General features: G+C 39.9%; 2 protein-coding genes across 11 annotated transcripts in view; both read right to left on the minus strand.

Annotated features, from left to right (window-relative positions):
- Positions 1-6,487: 6,487 nt before the first annotated feature.
- Positions 6,488-10,291, minus strand: cenpw (centromere protein W). Of its 2 annotated transcripts, none has more exons than XM_054761200.1 (4): positions 9,946-10,291; positions 7,801-7,894; positions 7,607-7,720; positions 6,488-6,999 (listed from the first exon to the last, which is right to left on the minus strand). In XM_054761200.1, exons 1-4 carry the CDS (start codon positions 10,011-10,013, stop codon positions 6,973-6,975), a joined length of 303 nt encoding a protein of 100 aa, XP_054617175.1. In that variant the 5' UTR covers positions 10,014-10,291; the 3' UTR covers positions 6,488-6,972. The 2 variants fall into 2 exon arrangements, with proteins under 2 accessions (XP_054617175.1, XP_054617174.1); XM_054761199.1 differs by lacking the exon at positions 9,946-10,291 and adding an exon at positions 8,635-8,910.
- A 38-nt stretch (positions 10,292-10,329) lies between these two features.
- LOC129171961 (triadin-like) overlaps positions 10,330-17,832 on the minus strand; it is a 30,185-nt gene continuing 22,682 nt past the window's right edge. For 5 of the 9 annotated variants that reach the window (XM_054761156.1, XM_054761155.1, XM_054761157.1 and 2 more), the window contains 4 exons: positions 15,481-15,528; positions 15,371-15,400; positions 12,493-12,537; positions 10,330-12,369 (listed from right to left, as the gene is read on the minus strand). In XM_054761156.1, coding sequence (XP_054617131.1) covers positions 12,230-12,369; positions 12,493-12,537; positions 15,371-15,400; positions 15,481-15,528 — 263 coding nt within the window. In that variant the 3' untranslated portion in view covers positions 10,330-12,229. Of the gene's footprint in view, positions 12,370-12,492; positions 12,538-14,935; positions 14,969-15,370; positions 15,401-15,480; positions 15,529-17,832 lie in introns of all 9 variants that reach the window. The other 4 variants (XM_054761162.1, XM_054761160.1, XM_054761163.1 and 1 more) reach the window with 3 other exon arrangements.

The following is a 17,832-nucleotide window of genomic DNA, read 5'->3' on the forward strand; positions in this document are numbered from 1 at the left end:
TTGAGTTGAAAAGGTCCAAATTAGGGCTTATGGTTTAAATTCAAAATCAGGTGGGGGTTTTTGTTTCATTTTTTACGACCCCCGACACCTCGGGCAGCTGAGAATCACAAGGGATGTGATGACAAAGCCGATCTAAGGTCCATTTGTCCTGTCGTTACTCTGCATAAAGAGCCGTTTCTGTTCAGCCTACGTCACAACCAGACGTACTATTTTTTTTGCCGTGCGATTTGTGGCGTTTTTTTTTCTTTTTTGCTAGTGGAGGACGTCGTTGTGGCGACCATGAATGAGTGAGATCGGCGTGCACCGAACGTACAAACAGTAAGTTGAACGTGCGCACCACGCAGGAAATCTGAGGCTGCTCGCTTCATTCCGACTGTGCAGCCACACGACCGGGCTTCGAGCTGTACGAGCTGTACGTTGTGCGCACCAACCACAGAAGAGCCATACCGGAAACAGACCTATGTCACTTCCTCCACTCGCAATTTTTTACGACAGAGCTTCTGCAACGTAACGCGCCATGATACTTAATATGTAATATGTGTTATACTATATTTTCTTTAATGACGTTAATTAAAGACTTGGCCAGCGTGTACATGGTCTTTATTCACCAACTGTGGCCTCACGCAGCACATGTGCAGATGGGCCCCAGGCGTGTACGTCATACCCGGTCACATAAATAACAATATGCATTGCAACACACACCAAAAACTTAGGGGCTATTATTATTTTGGTATTATCTAGACGGAAGAAAAATAAGAATCATGTCAGAGAAAGAAAACCTGCAGGGGTCGTAACGCGATGATATCAGCGCCACGTTGTTCTATATCCAGGGACTGTAAATACTCAATTTGACAGATTGATGGGGCTCATCAAAACATGAAGCCACCAGAGACAGCCAGTTAGCATCTGCATGGAACGGGAGGTAGCTATCGCTGTGCTCGACCCAAAAAGGTAACAAAATCCACCTCTCGTCATTACATCTCACAGAGAGCCTTTGCTGTGAGGTTGCCAGGCAGAAGAATACGGCACCTCACGCCCCCTTCTGCTCTCCTTTCTTTGACAGCCCCCTTCTATTGGTCCCCTTCGAAGACTCCAGGAAGCCAACGCTCCATGCCAACAAATAGTTACACAACGTAAGGCTATTTGGTACAGAGCAACCAAAGGGACATAGGGGAAAATTACGGAGCCCCGATTTTTGAGAGAGCTCGCAAAACTACAGGACATTCAGGTCATAGCAAAAATTGGGTGGAAATGCATCATTTAATTTCCATCTTCAGCATTTGCACATCGCCTACTGCACAAGTGTAGAGGTGTAGCGTGATACTGTAACTATAGGAACAAGTTTTCAATTCCGTCATGGTTATCTTTGGAAAATAAAATGCTAACATCCGGTCCTAGCTAGTGTTGCTGGAAACACATCTGAGTACTGGTCCTCAAAAGGAAATAAATTCATTAGCCATACATCAGATTCTTTCACTTGTGTGCGCTGCCTGTCCTGTAAGTGAACAGTCATATCAGGAAGTCAATGAACGTGCTGCTGTTAAATTGGAATTTTTCAACGCAAACATCCGCTCTGAATACGGAAGTAGCAGGAGCACAATGCTCTTAATGTAAACGCAATCAATTTGGTAACACTTTACAATAAGGTACACAAACCTACCTAACCCTAACCACTACTCAGTAGTTCCTCATTAGTTCCTCAGTAACTACTCTAGATTGATGTCCCTTACTTCCTCAGTAATTACTCTACTCATTAGTTCCTCAGTAACTAGTCTAAATTTATGTGCCTTAGTCATTAGTTCCTTATTAGTTCATCAGTAAGTAGTGTATTTTTGTGTACCTTATTTTAAAGTATGACCATTGTTTTTTTAACCCCTCGAAATTATTTTCTCTGGAGCCTCCAAGGGGACCTGGAGAAAAAATAAATAAAAAAATAAACTCAAATAATGTTTGCAAGATCTCGCAATACTCGCAAAATTACTGCGTTATCTTGCAAAAGTTTCGTGTTATCTCGCAGAAGTTTAGCGAGATTGTACAAAAACATTGGTCTGGTCCTGTGTCGACATACGAGTAACTGACTGCAACTGAAACCGTCTCTCAAGTCGGAATTGTGGTACAAGGATCGACTTCAGTAACATTTTAATATTCAGAACCGTCATAGTGAAGCGTAAAAAGAAGCACTTTTAATAGTAAAACGTAAAAACAATGTCGATTGGTGAACCCAACATTGAATCGGAATGGTGGTTTGAGGTTTAATTTGGACCCTGTGTTCAGCAGGTTACTGAGACCGAAACCCACAGCTCTTAGTCTTGCAAATGAGGTGGAGCCAGGGCCGAGCCAGAACAATAGACGCTAACGAGCCAGTATCAGAGTCGTTCATACCCAACTCAGGGAGCGACACTTCCCTTTTATCGGAGGTGCTAATGGCAGGAGAGGATTATACCACTACTCCGCCCAGGCTTAGTGTAAGGAACCAATAGGAGGAGGGTGTTGGCACACCAATTCCGCCCACTCTTACTGTATTTAGGGCCTAGGCTACCAGCACTTATTAGTTCGCTGACGAAGCTCTTTGGATGAGGAGCGAAACGTCCGACACCTTCTTCACAGAAGTACAGATGACGTCTCAAGAAGCCTTTCCCTCGATGGACAACTCCTGTACGACTGAGAGCCTACACAGACGCAATGTCGATTACTGCTTGCTGGCTTGCATAAATACTTCATGAAGCTCACTTTGTGGTGCAGATTCTGTCTTGTTTGATTGCAAATGGACGTCCCGATCCACATTTTTTGGCTTCCGATCCGATACGACTTTTTTTTTTTTAATAGTGTTGCCGATCCAATACCGATTCATTTTTTTTAAATAAGCTTTTCTTACAAACATGAATTTGTGGAACTGAATATGCTTATGAAAATAGCTCTTGAAAGCATTAAAAATAATGCAACCAAAGTATTGCTGAATTGACTTTTTTGTTACACAGCAGACCAACGATATTTCTTGGCTTTTGTAACGAACCTCTGTGAGTCAGGTCCCTAACCCAATAAAAGATCTAATAAAAGTTCTCCCAATAAAATATCAAATTTGATAAAATGGGCGTGCAAAATACTTTTACTTCAATTTGTGGTGTGATTTAGAATATATGACTTTTTTTTAACAAACTCTGTTCAGCTCGGTAGCGCTGAATAGCTACGGAGCCGAATGTCCAACGTGAAACTACCTTCAGCACGGTAAACCGCCATGAACGGCGGTGTTGCGTTTTCTTGCTCTTGCGCGTGGCGGGCGTGGAGTGGCAACCAGCTCTGAGGCGCATTGCCGCACCTACCATGTCCGAGTGTGGCTCACAGCTACGAAAGTTATACGGCAACCGGATCGGCCCGATCTTGTGGCGGAAGCCGATATCATCCTGTCTGAAGATTAAGAAGAAAGTTTCCTTTTTTTTTTTTATGCAAAGATAGGGTTTAAAAAAAAGAGAGAAAAGAAGTTCATACTACTTTTCCACCCATATGACAAAGATGAGATGCAGTTTTTGTCTTGAAATATAGAAAACTTCTCAGCATATCGACATGTGCTGCTTTGCAAAGTTTACAAAGTTGCATCCTTTCACTTTTCACTGTGTGGCCCTCGCTGGAAAACGTTTGGCCACCCCCGCTGTATTTGTTGGCCTGTGTCGTACCGGAGCATCTCTACATCACGTCTGAGGCGACAGACCCGAGAATAAACCACGCCATCATCATCGTGGCCGCCGTATCTGTACATGCGTTATACCCAGAATATCAACTTTACAGATTTCAGATGTCATCATCACGGTGATGCATCGCCGTTATAAATGGTTCAGCAGTAGCGACTCCCGGCTTAGCGAGGCGGGGTGGGGGGTCACACGATAGGCTCTGATGGCGTTAGCTCGATGATACTGTAGCCACGGTAGCCGTGGTGAAGTCATTCTTGGCCCCCGCTTCCCGGCAGGTGACGGCTGCCAGCACCCTTGACATACATTTAACGTACACGCACACCCGCCAAATCTGCACTCAAATACTGCGGCGATGACAGAGCTAAAGCAGTAGAGCGTGAAGGTTCAGTCTATAAGAGTGCATAATGGAAGCTTGATTAAAGTCGTAAATAATCCTGCACAATAAAGCCGTAGACGAGGGCCTCCGGGTGGCGAAAGATGCGTGACAGGACTATTCGTGGAGGGTATGGACACCCAATACTGTGGGGTTTGCTGCAGTGTGAGGAGAGGGGCTGCCGGGAGGCGTCGGACCACAATATGACGGCACAAATAAGCCTTTAAGGTGGCTCATCAAACTTCAATCTTGTGAGACTTTAGCTCGGTGAGCATCTAAAGCAGGGGCGTCCCAGCCTTTTCAAGCGAGGACCATATGGTGAAAAATGAAAGGATGCAAGTTCACCACTTTGATATTTTGTAAAGATATGCTAAGAGGTTATCTACATTTCAAGAAAAAACTGCATCTCAGCTTTGTCATATAGTGTAGGTGTAAAAGCCTGTTATTAGTATTATTAGCATCAGTTTCACTCTTTGCTGTTTTTCCTCATCTTTGCTGTTTTTTTGAATTTTCAAAATATTTCAAATTTTTTCTTAATCTTCATAAATTTTGTTTTTGCAATATTTTTACAACTTTATTCCCATCATATTTTGACTTTACTTTATTTTGTTTTGTGTTTCTCATATTACAAAAATAATGTATTTTTTGTTAATATTTCAACTCTGTGCTAATAAAATATTATTTTTCCTTATAATATGGGTTCATTCTCCTACAATGGCAACATTTTTCTCTTTACAATTTTTTTCTCTTAATATTTTGAGTTTGTTATTGTAAAATTACTGCAGATTTTTCCATTTTTACTGTTTTTTTTTTTTAGTTTTCTTGTTAAAAGATATTTTAAGAAAGTGACTGAAGTATCAAAAGTATCGACATTTTGATTGAAGAATGGGTTTCTGCGCATGAAGAGCTGGTATCAGAGGTATCAACGTTTTGATATGAGAATGGGTTTCTGCGCATGAAGCGCTGGTATCGGAGGTATCGACATTTTGATTTGAGAATGGGTTTCTGCACATGAAGAGCTGGTATCGGAAGTATCGATATTTCAGTATCAATTCACACATTACTAGCATGAAGTCATCCATTGCAGGATAGAGTGAAAAAATGTTCACCTCCCATCCCGTGTGGAAGTGGTAAGTGTCTGGCTTCTTAAGTTTAGAATAAATAAAATTCAAGGCTAACTGGTTAGCTTGCTAGCGGCCGTCTCAAGTCCCTGCAGCATAAGTGTTGCAGTGTGGTGGAAACAATGTAAACAATGAATAATGGGAGTGTAAAGGTGGCTGTAGGGGTGTTATTTCATGTCTACAGGGCTCTAATGATGTTAAAAACTGTAAGAAAGTCCTAAATAGGTTTTCTATGCGCTAACTATGGAATTATTCCATTTCTTGAATCCTACTTTGCAGGAATTCACTTAACGCCGCCGGGTCGGGAACCAATTAACCGCTGTAAACGAGGGACAACTGTCCCGCCATGACAGGCCATTGAAAGGCTCAGCACTTTTGCTTTGCAATGCACTTTTTCACTTCTTTTTCTACTTGCACGACAGCGTGACTTGGAGCACTGTACAGTATATGGAGCACTTGAGGGACAGCTATATGTGTGTGAAAACATTGTAAAGCGTCTCCTGTCTGTCTGCGTCTATGGCCTAGAAGCTATGTCTGTCCATATCGTATATGACTGTGGTGTATATATACACCCTATCACACAGAGCTTAGCCCCCACCGACCGCTGCAAGCACTCAGTGACCTTATGGTTCCGAAGCTCGCCGGGCCGGCTTCCTCGTTGTGTCATTGTCTCCTCCTTAAACATCCCCAAGAGCTTCACGTCCCAACACGATCCCCCCATCCTCTTGCACGCATGTTCCATCCCTTTTTCCATGACCTACAGTATATGTGCCAAGCCTCACAGCGGGGAAGCAAAGTTGACACCCTGGAATAGCAGCAGACGTTCATTCATCATCATTCATTGGTCTTTCATACCCCATCATCACGTCGTCGTAGTCTTGACCAGTACATTCAAAAGCTCACATTTGCACAAAAATAGATAAAACATAACTATCAAGTTTAATATTAAAAATGTAGAATAATTTTTTTTTGTAGCTGTAGTTGTAAATAAATGAATTAATATTATCGAATACTGTAAATTATTATAAAAAATATTACATTAATATTAAAAAATATTTAAATTGTTTTAATTAATTAAATGTGTTCGCAGTTATTTTGTATGTAATAAACAAATTTTAAAAATGGGACACGATCTTAAAAAAAAAAAGACAGCGGACAAACTACTTAAGTTGTTCACCGGCGCCATCTTGTGGTGAACTAAACAGGCCTGCGAATGACTGCCACTTCTCCCCCTTCATCGTCAGTATTAGTAAGCTAAATTGATCCAAAAATGTCATTTTAAGTGTGAACAAAGCACTACAAAGCGCTAGCGAGTCAACATCACGCTTTATTATCCGGACATTGTAATAATAAAATCAGACACAATTAAAATAAAATGAAAAAGAGCAGCGGCTAGAGGGGAACGCGTACCAGCAAAGAAATAAAACCTCAAAAGGTGCCTTTCCACATTTACCCTAGCACACAACCCTGCATGTTACATTAATAGTTCCAAAACAAGCTTTTATGTAAAGAGTGTGTGATCATTTATCATATAATATAATACTATCCTTATGACAATAAAGTACAAAAACAAATGTGTTCTGTAGTGTGTTGCAGGGAAGCTTGGGTTTTAAAAATAGAAAAAACACAAGAAGTAAATGTATACATATAAAAAAAACCTTAATCAAAAACACAGCAAACATTTTTGAAGAAATTTTGCTTGGGCAATAAAAAAAAAATTAATAACAAATATATTTTTTAAAACAGTGGCTAGGGAAACATGCAACGGCGTACACAAGTACATTCACGGTCTTCATCCACGTGCCCTTTTCAGCACTTTCTGTAAAGAAATCATACAAATCATAATGATATTAAATCCTGTGTTAAATATAGCAGCAACGGCTGTAAGAATACGTACTATAACAGGCTTTTGCGACCACAGAAATATATTTAAACAATTAAAATGGGAGCTACCTTAAACTGTATGTAATTTATTACATTGTCTATTAATTCATTTAAATTAAACTATAACCAAAATGCATTTATGTATTAAAAGTAAATGAGTCAATTCCACAAATAAAGAAAAATATGAAATATTTTTTCATTACTTAATTTCCAGACAAAATATATTCTGAAATATTTCTTCCAAGTTGTTTATGTATTCCCTGATCGTTGCACGGTGCTAAAGCTACAGTATAATAGCTAATACTAAAACGAATTATTCTGAATGCAAAATTAAATCTGCATTTATTTCCTGAACTATTTGTGTTTATTCTTCACAGTTGCATGGTGCTATATAATTCCACCTCTTAAATGTTTTATATCGCTAATGTGGGTGGTCATTCATTTTGTACTTGACATAAAACCATGCGTCACCATACGCGACTGTACAGTAGTAGGTCACATCGACATAACGTATTGAATGATTCAAGAGTTTGTCCACGAACCTTGTGGACAGCTTTGACGTGTCGACCCCTGATTGTAGCAGATTTCTCCTCAAAGGCTTTGGTCTTTGCCTCTTCGGCCAAATTGTTCATGAAGAGCAGAGCGAGGAGCTCAATCTATACAACACAACACAGTCAGATAGCTAGATAGCTAGCTAGCATTGTCTCACAAATATCACCAGCTATGTCAAACTTACCATTGCTTCAGTCGCCGGTCTCACGGTAGTGTTGCTCTTCATCTTCGATTTGATTGTATTTTTTAACTTCGGTGCCTTGTTCAGCATGTTGTAACTAGTTTGTTCAACAGGGAAAACAGACGAGTATGTTTATGGTTTCAAATAGCCCGCTTGTCGCACTTCCGGTAAGTCTTCGTCTTCGCTTTTCACTTCCGGGTTTTCTGTTGTCACCACTGAACTCTATACTACTGGAAGGGGCGTTTCTGCTGACCGCATGAAGCCATTGGTCGGCCATCTTGCTTCACCCAAAAAAGCACACACATACATGTATCTTGATTCACTACATTTATTGTTTCGGTATAAAAATTAACACGAATTAACAAAAATTCAATTGAAACAGAGTAAATTTACTATACCCAAATCTCAAAATTTCCCTCTAGTTTAATTTTTTCCTACCTCTATTGTGTGAAATTACAATGCATAACAACTCAATTTTAGTGTTCACAAGGTATTTGTAATGATAAGGATCTACGTAGTATCAAAGTTATATGCAACGCATACCTTTAGAAGATGATCAGGAAAGTCAAATATTGTTGGAACTGCATTTTATCGCAATCTAAGAGTCTGGCCTGTCGAAGTTCTCCTCGGTGAAATTACTACAACAGAGTTGCGATCTGGCTGCAGGAATCCACCTGCATATTTACTACCCATTGCTTTAGACGTTGAACATTGCAGTGTGGAAATCTAAAGGAGAATAAGGGGTTATTTATAACTACTTAGATGAAAGGATGCTTACAGATTTAAGTATCTAAAACTATCTTAAACTATTTTTATTATTTATAAGCATTTACCTACCTGTGAAATGTAAGTCCCTTCTCGCGATTTTCACGAGTATCACGATTTGTGCAATTAATAGCAGCACAAGACGGCATCTCGAACTCTTCTTAGTTGTTAGGCTTTCTTGTTTTGGGTGAAACAACATGGCGGCTTCTATCGGGGCCATTCCAGTTATAGAGTTCAGTGGTTGTCACCACTGATCTGTATAATATATCTGGATAGCTCCTACGTCGCACGCCGGAGTGCAAGCAGCTGAAGCCAAAGAGACGCCATCTTACTACTCACATCGCGACTACTTTCTCACAGCGTACATAGTTTACAAAGCAGATGAAGAGGCTCGCAGAACATCTATATTTTAAATTAAAAAGCGGGGAGATTCTCCCATTCCTTCAAGTAACGCAACCTTCGTCCCTTAAAAACGATTTGATACGTTATTCTCTATCTTTTGGCTATATTAAATGTACTTTTCCCCTTCAAATTCTACTCTGCACCTTGGCTCAGCACTCCCCTATAGCAATGCATAGTTTTACTCCTCTAGAAAGAGATTTTAATTTTAACTGCATATCCCATCCCTTTTTTCCACTAAAATCCATGGTCATGATCCCTTACTTTTTTTCTTACTTTCATACAATTCTCTATGCTCTGTACAAAATATGAATCATAAAAGAGACAAGTTTTTAAATCATTTATCATTTTGCTGATTTTTTTGTTTGTGTTATGAAATACAAATAACCTCTTTTCTGATATAGAAATATATTTGAACAAAAACCACAGGATTAATATGTGATAACCATAATGTGTAATAACCATAAACACATAGACACACACACACAGGAAAAAACAACAACACTGAAACAAAACCACATGCTTTGGGTAAGACAATACGTTGTTTGCAATCTCAAACATACCGGTATGCATGTTCAGTAATATTATTTTCCAGAACATATCATATGAATGAATCCTTTTACGTCAGTCATTCAGCAGCAAAAAAAATGTTGTTTATCCAAATGAAGGGTCACGCCGGGTCAATTGTATGCCAACTGGCTTGCTAACTGCACTGTATACAATGCCTGGTAAGCATCATGGAAGCACTGAGATTCTCCCATTCCTTCAAGTAACGCAACCTTCGTCCCTTAAAGAAATACATATATCATGATATAACAAAAAAGTACGTACATTACCTCTTAGCTTTTATAGAGCTATATAAACGTACCAATTCTGGACATACATTTAATCAGAGGAATTTTACACGATCTAAAATATCTGAGAGATCGACAGTGCAAAACCCTTAAATGATCAATCATAAATCTACATTTCAATCATACGTACACGTGAAATGTTCGTCCACAGCCTTTGAACTGGCGATTTGTGCAGTTAATAGCTGCACGTGCAGGCATCTTAAATCGAAATTTGTGTCCGATCCGAATTAATAAAAGAAGTTCACCACGAATGCGAAAGCTGGTCGAGAAGTGTTTCTTGCGAGTAGCAATATGGCGGCCGTGTGGCTTCACAAGTCATCGCCAATGAGCTATCCAGATATATCATACAGATCAGTGGTTGTCACGCGGTGTGTAATGCGCTTCGCAACCGATTCGCTTTCCAAGAATGTAGTCGAAGACCAACAGTAATAATAACCTAACGCTAAAATGTGCATTCTTTAGAATCCAAGATTTAAGCGTGTTTGAAATAAAGTAAAGCATTACCACTTTGAAACAGTAGATGGCGATGTGGGTTCTGTCACCGTATGAGCGTTGAAGAAGAAAACCCACAATGGCGGCTCCCTCTGAAGATGCAACAATTTCTTAAACTTTCAAAAATGCATGTATATTACTTTTAAGCATATTTAAAATGTTAAGATGACGCAGATTTGTTCACATAGCTTAGCATATGCTGTCAGACAGCAAATGAATAAATCATATTTTCCAAGTAGCACATGACTCACTTTTATTGAATAAATAATCTGCTGTGCGAATGACAACAAAAAACCAAAGTGATGATTGTGGACAAAAAAAACATGAACCTCTTTGACAAAGTTGGCCATCTTACTAAACTGCTTAGTCATCGTAAATTGTGTGTGAGTAAACTGCATTCTAATCAGCTTTGCTTTGTTTTGAGCACAACTTGAATTGTTCGCGATACTTGAAGAACATGAATCACCTCACAACATATTTATAAATTACTCATTTTATAATAAAATGTGTTGAACAACAATTATTCACATCTGGAATCACACACTCTGCAGGGCTCCATCATCATCATCACTATGTTATTAATATTAACATTATTAAAGGAGAAATGAAAGCAACATGAGGCCTCGGGCCGAAGAGTCACACTAAAAATCATGTGGACCATGTTGACCCTAAAATTCACACAAAAGTGAACTTTTTGTGACCCCCAAAACACAAGAAGTAGCACAGTTAAATCTTAGCTTAGCTCGTGGCTAGCTGAGTGGTTAGCGCATGCTAGATAGCAACATGCTAACTCAAAATAGCGTTCCCAAAGTGGTCTAAAGAACCAAGCAGGGACACAATTTTTTTAAAAAAGTGTCCTTGCGACAATTCCGACAATAAACAGAACACTAAAACGCTTTCATTTAATTTTGCAAACTCTGTTAGCTAACATGCTAACGGCTAATCTGTCAAGTCAAAGAGGAAATATGCCTTTAATCAAAATGTGAACGTGCACCTGTGTTCAACGTACATCATCATCAAGTCCGTGCACGTCTTAAGACTTGAAAGTTGACCTATGACCTCACGTCACCATAGCAACCGGTGTAGCGCCGATGAGGTCATTCAAAGATGTGAAGCGTTTGGCTTTCTTTGCGCGTTTTCACCAAGTAAGACATCGATCGATATAAACACGTGTGGTCATGCTAAACGCTAAAAGCTGCGTAGCGCCAACGTGGCCGCCGTGTTGCCTCCCCGTAGACGCCAACGTGAGGTAAAGAGTGATTAATAACCAACGTGCGCTCGTCCTGGCTGATAAGCGCAATGTGGGTTAGCATCACGGCGTCTCACCAGTTGGTCACGTTAACGTAAAGGTCGAAATGTTGCAGTGTTTGCGGCAAAATAATGCTAATGCTAACATCGCAGCTGGACGTGATTAGCAGAGAGAAATGACTGACAAATCAAATAGGGGCCTCGGCCTTAATTGATGCCGTGCCTCGATTAATTGCTGAGTGCGTCCTGGTAGTGCTGTTTTTGGAGTAGGTTCCTGCCGTCTCTCCTTGTCCTTTCTCAGCTCTGTGTTGTGCAGCGGAGACACTCGAGCAGTGAATATACAGTATGCGTGTGCCTTTTAAATTCCGTAGATACTTGTGCCCTGTGAATTCTGCCTAGCAACAAGTGGTGCAAACACGTCCACATGACCAGGAAATTGCGTGTGTAACGATAAATCAAGTCAACTCTTTGTTGTCTGTGTGTGGCGTTGTATCAAAGCATGTTGTTGCCGTGTCACAAGTTACACGTCACCACCGGCGGCCATGACGGCGGCCTGGTGGTGAATAAACAATAAATAAAGAGACTCGTAGTTCTGTCCTTGTTGCTCTGAGTGTAAACAAGTCCTTTCCCCAACCCCACCGTCCCCACCCTGCCCTTATGGGAGGGGGTCCCAGTTACTGTCCTGGCGTCCTGGCGGCTTTCTGCTGCTCCATCATGGACCTGATGACGGTGGGGGACATGGCCGGGGTGAAAGGTCGCAGGGGGTACTGTGCGTTTTTGCCGGGGACGTAAATACACTGGAAGTATCTTTGACCTGCAAGGAGAGGAACTTTATTGTTGTTATGTTTTACTTCAGTAGGTTTCTGGACTCACACTGCCCGCCCCCCACTGGCTTGGAGGCCGAAGCGCAGTTCAAATGAAATCAAATCAAACTGACCTGATTTCTTCTGTTCAGTGGGATCAGCTTCTGTCTTTGACTTTTCTGAGAGACACAAATACAACACGTTGACACAGAAGGATACGTTGTCACAGGACGTAAGACACAAAGTGTGCAGGGAGTTTTGTCATGCATCAACAAGGTGATGAATTTGAATGTACATCCACCAAGCAGTACTATTAGTGTGACTACTGGAACCCCTGAAGACAGAAGACCTTCATGTGGTTTCATACGACCAAAAACACCTTGAAAGTCACAAAACTCCAGAGTGCCTTGTGCGTATGGTCTCAACAAATTGGATTATCTGAGAAAAGTTTCATGAAATTTAAATGAAACGCTTATGTGCTACACCCAAAGTAAAATACTTCAAGAATATTTCAAGAATTTATTTCTTAATTGTTTTATTTGTTTTCTTATAGCAGACGGCTAATATGTAGTACGACGGAGTATTAGGGCCACATTGGAAAATAAAAAACAAAAAAACGGAGATTTTGAGAATGAAGTCGTATGTCTACGAGAATAAAGTTGTAAGTTTACGGGAAAAAATGTCGTAAATGTACGAGAAAAAGAGTCAGTTCTGTTTTAGGACTAAGTGGATCAATCCCCGAATGAACATACATTCATACCTGGGGCATGAATGTTAACGATGTATGCATCAGTCATTTCGTGAATCAAGTCGTAAATTTACGAGAAAAAAAGTCGTCATATTAGCTTTGCCCAAGGCCAAAGGTCCCCCCTTTTCATAGCTGTCTCAGGCAATGCCTGTTACGACGGAGAATAAAATAATCTGTGATTTCAAGAATAAAGTTGTAAATTTATGAGAAAAAAAAGTCGGAAATTTATGATAAAAAAAAAAGAAATTTACAAGAAAAAAAGCCGTCATATTAGCTTTGCCCAAGGCCAAATGTCCCCCCTTTTCATAGCTGTCTCAGGCAATTCCTGATATGGCAGAGTATTAAAACAATCTGAGATTTCGAGACTAAAGTCGGAAATTTACGATTAAATAAGTCGGTTCTGTTTTAGGACGAGGTGGATCAATCCCCGAATGAACGTACACACGTGGGGCATGAATGTTAACGATGTATCCATCAGTCATTTCGAGAATCAAGTCGAAAATTTACAAAAACAAATATCCTCATATTAGCTTTGCCCAAGGCCAAAGGTCCCACCGTTTCATAGCTGTCTCAGGCAATGCCTGTTACGACGGAGTATTAAAATAATGGGAGATTTCAAGAATAAAGTCGTAAATTTACGAGAAAAAAAATTCGGTTCTGTTTTCAAAATAACCATTTATTTACGAATATAACACCAGCAACTATTTGCAATTTTCACTTGGAACTGAACTGTGTGTGTGCACGCCTTAAAATGTCCCTATAACGCGTAACCTTCTGCACGCTACACTCCACCATGCTCTTCCACTTCCTCCTTGCTGTCGAGTGTGTTTTTACATGCAAATGATCCATGCCGAGCTCTTATCAAATACCATTCTGCCACTTTGTGGCTGTTTTTATGGCTTAAAACTGCTCTAAGGGTGACATCTATTTATGTGCAGTTGTGTCATCATCTCTTTTTGCTTCTCGCGCAAAAAACGTAAAAGACGTATAAAACGACGTATAAATACGTCTTTTGGATCGGGCATTCGGGATTAATAAAAATGTATGAAAATGTCTTTGGTATCGAATGAGTTAAATTATTAATGGATTTAAATTAATTAATTAATCAAATGTCTTGTATTCTTTATGGTATGACATGAAATACACTACTTTTTCAAATTTACCAGAGACTTTAGGTGAATTCGCAAGGTATCGGATCGGCATCGCTGATACCAGCCTAAATTTGACAGAGTATCGGATTGGAACCGAAATCCGTGGTATCGCACATCACTAACTCACACTGTATACAGGACACGTGAAGAACATATAATATACTGTGAAGTTCATTTTCCCTTCCATGGTGCCGGCTTTCCTTTTCTTTGGCGCACATCTGCATGGGAGACGTAATGAAGCGTAAAAAGTGAACAAGCAATGTTATTTTTCCTCACCGTGGCTGAGCAGGCACTCACATTGTTCCTCACAGCACGACGTGGTGCGTGTTCTTCCACCGGCAAGTACTTCTCGTGCGAGTCTCGTGTGTCATGGACCAAAATCAACTTTTCCGTTCATTTTTGGGAGCGTGGCTCGTGACCACAAAATGTAGCTGTCGTTTCCAAATATGAAGTGTGTTCCACCTTAGAGGTTCCAGTGTGTCAAAGAGGATCTATGGTGTCAAAGTTGGGAATTGAGGGAAGAAGGAACGTCGCTACGGGACGACTCAGTAAGAAGAGAACATGAAGAGGATTTGTCACAGTGTTATTGCTGCTAAAGCTGCTAGCATCTTAGTCATCTTCATGTTAGTCTCTTCATGTGGACTTCACTCGAGGAAAGACAATTAGACAAGACAATACCTCAGGCTCTAATGGAAGATCTTTTTCCTCCCTCTAATGACAACAAGCACATTAATAATAATCATAATAACCATCAGAATAATGACAAGGCATCACTGTCTAGTTATCGTTGAAGTGATCTATTAGTGTATTATTTCTCTTTGAACTCTGTCCTTTGTGCCAACTTAAGCATGTCGTACGTCATTTTGACCACTTGGGGGCGTTAGAATGTTGGCGCTCGGTTAGCAGCAGTAGCATTAATAGACAGTTATGTCAAGAAAAATCCTCATAAACATGTTAGACGGAGATATTACTGACACCCTCCAAATGGCACAAGTCATTCTACGTATTGGATGTATTGGAAGAGTTTTATTTTATGCATTAAACCTGTATATTTTCTACATAATGTATATTGTAATGTTATGACAGTTCAACAATAAGACTTTCTTTACTTACTGGCTTGTGGAGGTTGTTTCTCCGCTTTATCTGAAACAAAACAAAAGGACATCAATTGATCCTGTGATCTTTCATGGAAATAAATACGCTCTGGGGTTCTGGTTACAAACATTTAGTCTCTTTTGCAGACGTTTCCTTCTCCGCCGGATCAGCTTTGCCTGTGAGTAAAAAGGGGCTTATAATAATAATGCTTCTGATAATGCAGTAAAAAGTAGATTACTGTCTTCATTGGGCTGTTTTTTTACTTTTAAAGACAATTTTATTGTTGTGGTAGAATAGTTAAGATTATTTAAGTGTAAGAGAAAAACCTTCATTTCTTTGTCCGAGTTTGCCAAACATCAAACTGTTAGAACATTCATTTCATTTCAGAGCATAGTGGATCCCCCTTATCGTGATGCCCCTCAGATTGACATGAGTGGTTGTGGACGTAACATAAAACGAAAAACCAAAACTTGCACATTCACTTGTGACATTGGCCAGAGACATTGGGAGAATGGGCTATAATAAAGAACTTTTTTTTCCCATATAATATTGTAGCAACGGATAAATTGAGCCAGGATGACCAAGGTTTCCCAGCTCAAAGGAAAACTTTTGGGGAATTTTGGGAATCATCCACATTCCTTATGTGAGACATGAACACATATGTCTTTCTCTTTTCTGTGTGTTTTAAAGATATAAAAATAGATAAAAAAGAGCTAGCTCATTACTACATGTATGGGACATACTTATTCCTCCTATAAAGTCGTCTGGAAAAGTCTCCAAAAAGCGGCAACAACGCTCCATTTACATATAATGTGATGTGCATATTAACCAAGCTACAGCGACGTTGTTATTATTATTATTATTATTAACATTGTTACGCCGATCGAGCTACATTACTGGCGTATTGACACGTACCCATAAAACAACGGCTAGCTACTAGCCGGCCAGCGACTGGCTTCAAACACAGACTCGCCCGTAGCGCGTCAGTGTTGCATTCACAGCACCTCAGCCACTACCAAATCTAAGGCTACATATTCGAGATGCCGCCACTGCTGCTGTGTTTTTATTTCTGAGTTTGGAAAAGTTAACGCGGGGTGTAGGCGTTCGTTTCTACGACATTGCTATGTGAAATCAATGCCCCGGGCAAGGAAGCTCCGGTACTGCTTTGAATGGCCGAACTAGGCAAAATAGTGTAAGTATTCCATGTTATCACAAATGTACCTGTTACTACATGCTCACAGCATGTGTATAAAACCAGTAAACCTTGTTGGAGCTTTTTAGAGATGTTTTAATAGCCGTCACTGTAGACGACGTAGATGGATCCCATTACGTGCACTACTGAGCTGTCGCTTTTTATCTGTGTTTACCGTATCTTTAAAATGCACAGAAAAGAGAAAGACATATGTGTTCATGTCTCATATAAGGATTGTGGATGATTACCAAAAAAGTACACTTTTCCTTTAATCCCATATCCTCGTTTTTTGCAACGGGCCCCAGGTTAATAATGCCCTGCTTTTGTTTTGAAGCTTATCTGCACTGAACAGGAAGTGACTCTATGCGGGTTTTAATCTTGTGTGACTCAACAGTAGTTCACATCTATCACCAGGACACAACTATAATTTGCCCTTCTTCTCCGGTGCCCTCCCATCTGAATAGGTTCCCGTATTTTAACTTTCATTAAGGAAAAAAATAATAATCTCTGGTTAGGCTGGAGCAGCACAGCTTCCAGTCGTGAGTTTTTGCGGTTTCACACTGTTTAGCAATAATGAGGAAGTTGTGGACAAATACAGAACTGTTTTCAATGAAATTTTGTCAATCAAAGTGGTTCTCCGTGTATGTCAATGGCAACTTAAGTGGGCACTTTTTAACTCATTCAATCCCAGCCATTTTTCCATAGACAACCCCTTCAGTAGACGACATTGTAGACGATTTTGTCTGATCTTTCAAGGCACACAGAATATTGTGTTCTATGGTTATATAAACATGGAACCTACCAAAAGAAAGATTAGACTCGCGTCTTTCATCAGAAGGAAAGGTTTGTTTCTACCTTTTTCCGTTCTTTAGTAATCAGCAGTGGAACATAGGTAAGTTTCAGGGAAATATCAGTTACTGACTAGAAAAGGGAGAAAAATAGCTTTTTGTGAAAAGATACATTTCAAGCATAGCTTTCACTTTGACACAATTTTTGTTTGCTTTTGTGACAACTGAAATATCTAAACAACTATACCACAACATAAAACACACACAAACAAAAATATTTTTACATCAAAATCATGTATTTACAACTATAACACTATTACAACTATAACACTATAACACCGTGAACTATTTACAATTTTCACATTTGGAACTGAACTATGTGTGTGCACGTGTGTGCATGCGTGCATGCGTTAAAATTTCCTTACAATGCATAACCTTCTGCACACTACACTCCTCCACGCTCTCTCACTTCCTCCTTCCTGTCATGTGTGATTTTTCCG

This window comes from Dunckerocampus dactyliophorus, chromosome 19 (genome assembly GCF_027744805.1).
Source record: "Dunckerocampus dactyliophorus isolate RoL2022-P2 chromosome 19, RoL_Ddac_1.1, whole genome shotgun sequence".
Classification (NCBI taxonomy): Eukaryota; Metazoa; Chordata; class Actinopteri; order Syngnathiformes; family Syngnathidae; genus Dunckerocampus; species Dunckerocampus dactyliophorus.

Bases quoted from the DNA above. Each gene is read 5' to 3' on its own strand.
- cenpw (XM_054761199.1), bottom strand. From the start codon at position 8,711: ATGCCGTCTTGTGCTGCTATTAATTGCACAAATCGTGATACTCGTGAA. The intron at 7,895-8,634 runs GTAGGTAAATGC...TGAACAAACTAG, and splicing joins AAGGGACTTACATTTCACAG to TTACAACATGCTGAACAAGG. The intron at 7,000-7,606 runs GTTCGTGGACAA...ATTTCTTTACAG, and splicing joins ACGTCAAAGCTGTCCACAAG to AAAGTGCTGAAAAGGGCACG.